This window comes from Sapajus apella, unplaced genomic scaffold (genome assembly GCF_009761245.1).
Source record: "Sapajus apella isolate SASKATOON/1434 unplaced genomic scaffold, GSC_monkey_1.0 scaffold3558, whole genome shotgun sequence".
Lineage (NCBI taxonomy): Eukaryota > Metazoa > Chordata > Mammalia > Primates > Cebidae > Sapajus > Sapajus apella.
Genome location: NW_022440484.1, coordinates 1 through 2,809, shown reverse-complemented (window position 1 = coordinate 2,809; position 2,809 = coordinate 1). Strand labels below are relative to the sequence as shown.

The following is a 2,809-nucleotide window of genomic DNA, read 5'->3' as shown; positions in this document are numbered from 1 at the left end:
CCGGGCGCGGTGGCTCACGCCTGTAGTCCCAGCACTTTGGGAGGCCGAGGCGGGTGGATCACGAGGTCAAGAGATCGAGACCATCCTGGTCAACACGGTGAAACCCCGTCTCTACTAAAAATACAAAACATTAGCTGGGCATGGTGGTGCGTGCCTGTAATCCCAGCTACTCAGGAGGCTGAGGCAGGAGAATTGCCTGAACCCGGGAGGCGGAGGTTGCGGTGAGCCGAGATCGCGCCATTGCACTCCAGCCTGGGTAACAAGAGGGAAACTCCGTCTCAAAAAAAAAAAAAAAGAAAATGCAAAAGGTTTCTGTGAAAATGCTGCAGTGAGATAAACTGAAACTGGTGAGTACAGTGAGTGTGTAGCCTACTCTACTGCGTTGTGTAGATACCAGAATTGAGTCGATACTGTGTTGAGTAGATACCAGAGTCTAGAAAAAGCCAAGATGAACAGTAAGCATTATTAACAAATTTATTGATCAAGACTTGACAAGCACATGCCACATAGAGGGGATACAGTGGGGAGCAATAGCAGTCATGATAATGAGGAGCAGTTTCCCTAGGAGGCAACAGTTGAAAGGAATATGGGTTTAACACCGACCAATGACGAGGGGTGGACAGACCCCTTTCCAGGAGAGCAAGTCCACAGCAGGATTAAAGACATCCCTGTAGTTCTAGTTTCCTTCATCTACATTTCCTGCATCACAGAGAATCTTCAGGGTATTTGCTCTGCCTGGAAACCCTGACTGCAGGAAGCCTGGCTCTGGCTACATGGTCACTCAGCAGTCGTTGGGTCGGCACACCTGTGCGCCATTATTTGAGTGTGGCCTCAAGTCTTCCAAGTCACGTGTCACGTGGGTACCGTGAGGTTATTCTCTCAACCAAGACACTCGGCAGAGCTAATCCAAGGAGTGCTGGGTCTAAGGCTCTGACCATCAGCTGGGAAGGAGTCAATAGGGGTGTCAACCCACAACCACCTACAGTGATCCCCACCCTGGAGCTGTCCTGGGAAGGGAACCTCAGGGCTACAGGTGGGTTCTTCCCATGGGGGAAGAATCAGGCTAGAAAAGAATGGGCAAGTGGCCAGGGACTGAGGCTGAACGTCTCCCAACTGCACAAATTACCGTATGAGTTATGCAGGTTACTTAATGTCACCCTGCCTCAGCTTCCATACTCATAAAATGAGACTACCTGACAGAGTGCTGTGAGGATTAAAGGAGTAACAGCCACCAAAGCTCATAACACGGCAGTCAGAACATTTAAAATTCTCTACTAATGTTAGTCATTGATGAATAGATCCCAGCTCTGTTGTTCACTAGTCATGTCTACTTTGTAAAGCGAATTCACTTTTCTGCACCCCAGTTTCCTTATCTGTATAAGGGGACAATAAGTGGTACCAAACCCAAACAACTATCGTATGAATAATTGAATGAGTATCATCAGTAAAGTGCTTCAGTGTATGTCTGCAGTCTTATGCCTCTGCTTGGTTGCTGTGAAGGGGGAGGCTGTCAGCTCCAGGCTGGGCAGGGAGAAGCAGGGACGTTACTTCGGCCTGAGGCTCCCCACTTTGGTTAGCTAAGCCCGGGGCCACTGGTGTCTCTAGAGGATGATCAGGTGCAACTAGGTCGGGATCCGGGGAACTCTCTACTCCTTTTGGCGCTGGGCAAATGGTCAGGGCAGTGGGTTCCAAGGTCAAAATTCTGAAAACAGGATACAGAGGCTCAGAGAAGGAGGTGTGCGGGAAGGTGTAGATATGAGATCCGTCCACCGCATTGTAGAATGAGACATCTCCAGTCTCATAGTCCAGGAAGACCCCCACTTTCCTGGGGGACTCAGGAAGTGTCAGGTTGGTTCTGGGCTCAGTGAGAGCCCGATACTTATTCCCATCAGTCAGTCCCATAGTCCAGTATCCGTTCTCAGGTGTCATTTTGACCCAACCTTTTTTCCTCTCCACGTTCTTACTGCACACCCCAATATGCCACTCTTTCCTGTCCCCCACCTCCACCTCCCAGTAATGTCTCCCTGAGGTGAAGCTTCCACAGCCGAGAACACAGTAACGCCACTCAAATCTCTCAGGGTTGTCTGGCATATCCCGGGGCTCCTCAGCACGCTGCACAGTCCTCTGGTCCTCAGAAACAAGGAGGATGGGGTTTGCCGTGTCTGGATCCAGAATCACATCCGCTGCAGGGAGTTTGAGGAAGTGTCCATGGGTCAGCCATTTTTCCTGGATTTCAGAGCCTCAGCGTGCAAGGCCTGTGCCATGAATCCTCCTGGACTCAGAGGAGGCCTGAGTCCAGAGCCTGGTGTCCCTAGCCTGCCCTGAATGTGATTTTCTCATCAATGTCATGGGAGAAAGCCCCAGGGGTCTTGTGTTCAGAGGAAAAATGAAAGTAAGGTCAGTACCTGCTTAATCCAACACCCTGACGCAGCCTCAGGAAGCAACAAGTCTCTTCTTTCTATGCTTTAAGAAAATTAACTCTGCCCACGAATGCTTTGTACTGAGAGGTTAATTTTCAGTCTCTACCACGTATGAGCTAAATGAGTTCCCCTTTTCTGCAGTCTATTTTTCCATACATCCTATTTATTTAACAAGGTGGAGCCTCATCTGAAGCATTTCCTCATCCAAAAAATGGGGATAAAAATACAAATCTCTAGCATTGTACAAGGTAATCATGTGACTTACTCAGCCCACAGCAGAGCATGAAGGACATTCCTGAAGTTCTAGTAGCTGCAAGGCCGGGTCTGTGCTGGGCTCTATGGGGGGCTTAGATGCCCCAGGTTCACTCTCCACCCTGCAGCTTTCCCCA

The 2,809-nt window shown here is 49.6% G+C and overlaps 1 protein-coding gene across 1 annotated transcript; it reads right to left on the bottom strand.

Annotated features, from left to right (window-relative positions):
- Positions 1-449: 449 nt before the first annotated feature.
- On the bottom strand, positions 450-2,240 carry LOC116547551 (butyrophilin subfamily 3 member A3-like; the record flags this gene model as incomplete). Its single annotated transcript, XM_032273481.1, is given in 2 exon segments — positions 450-1,510; positions 1,513-2,240. Coding segments are annotated over 2 exon segments (797 nt in total), but the record flags the coding sequence as incomplete, so codon positions are not given.
- Between the last annotated feature and the right edge of the window lie 569 nt (positions 2,241-2,809).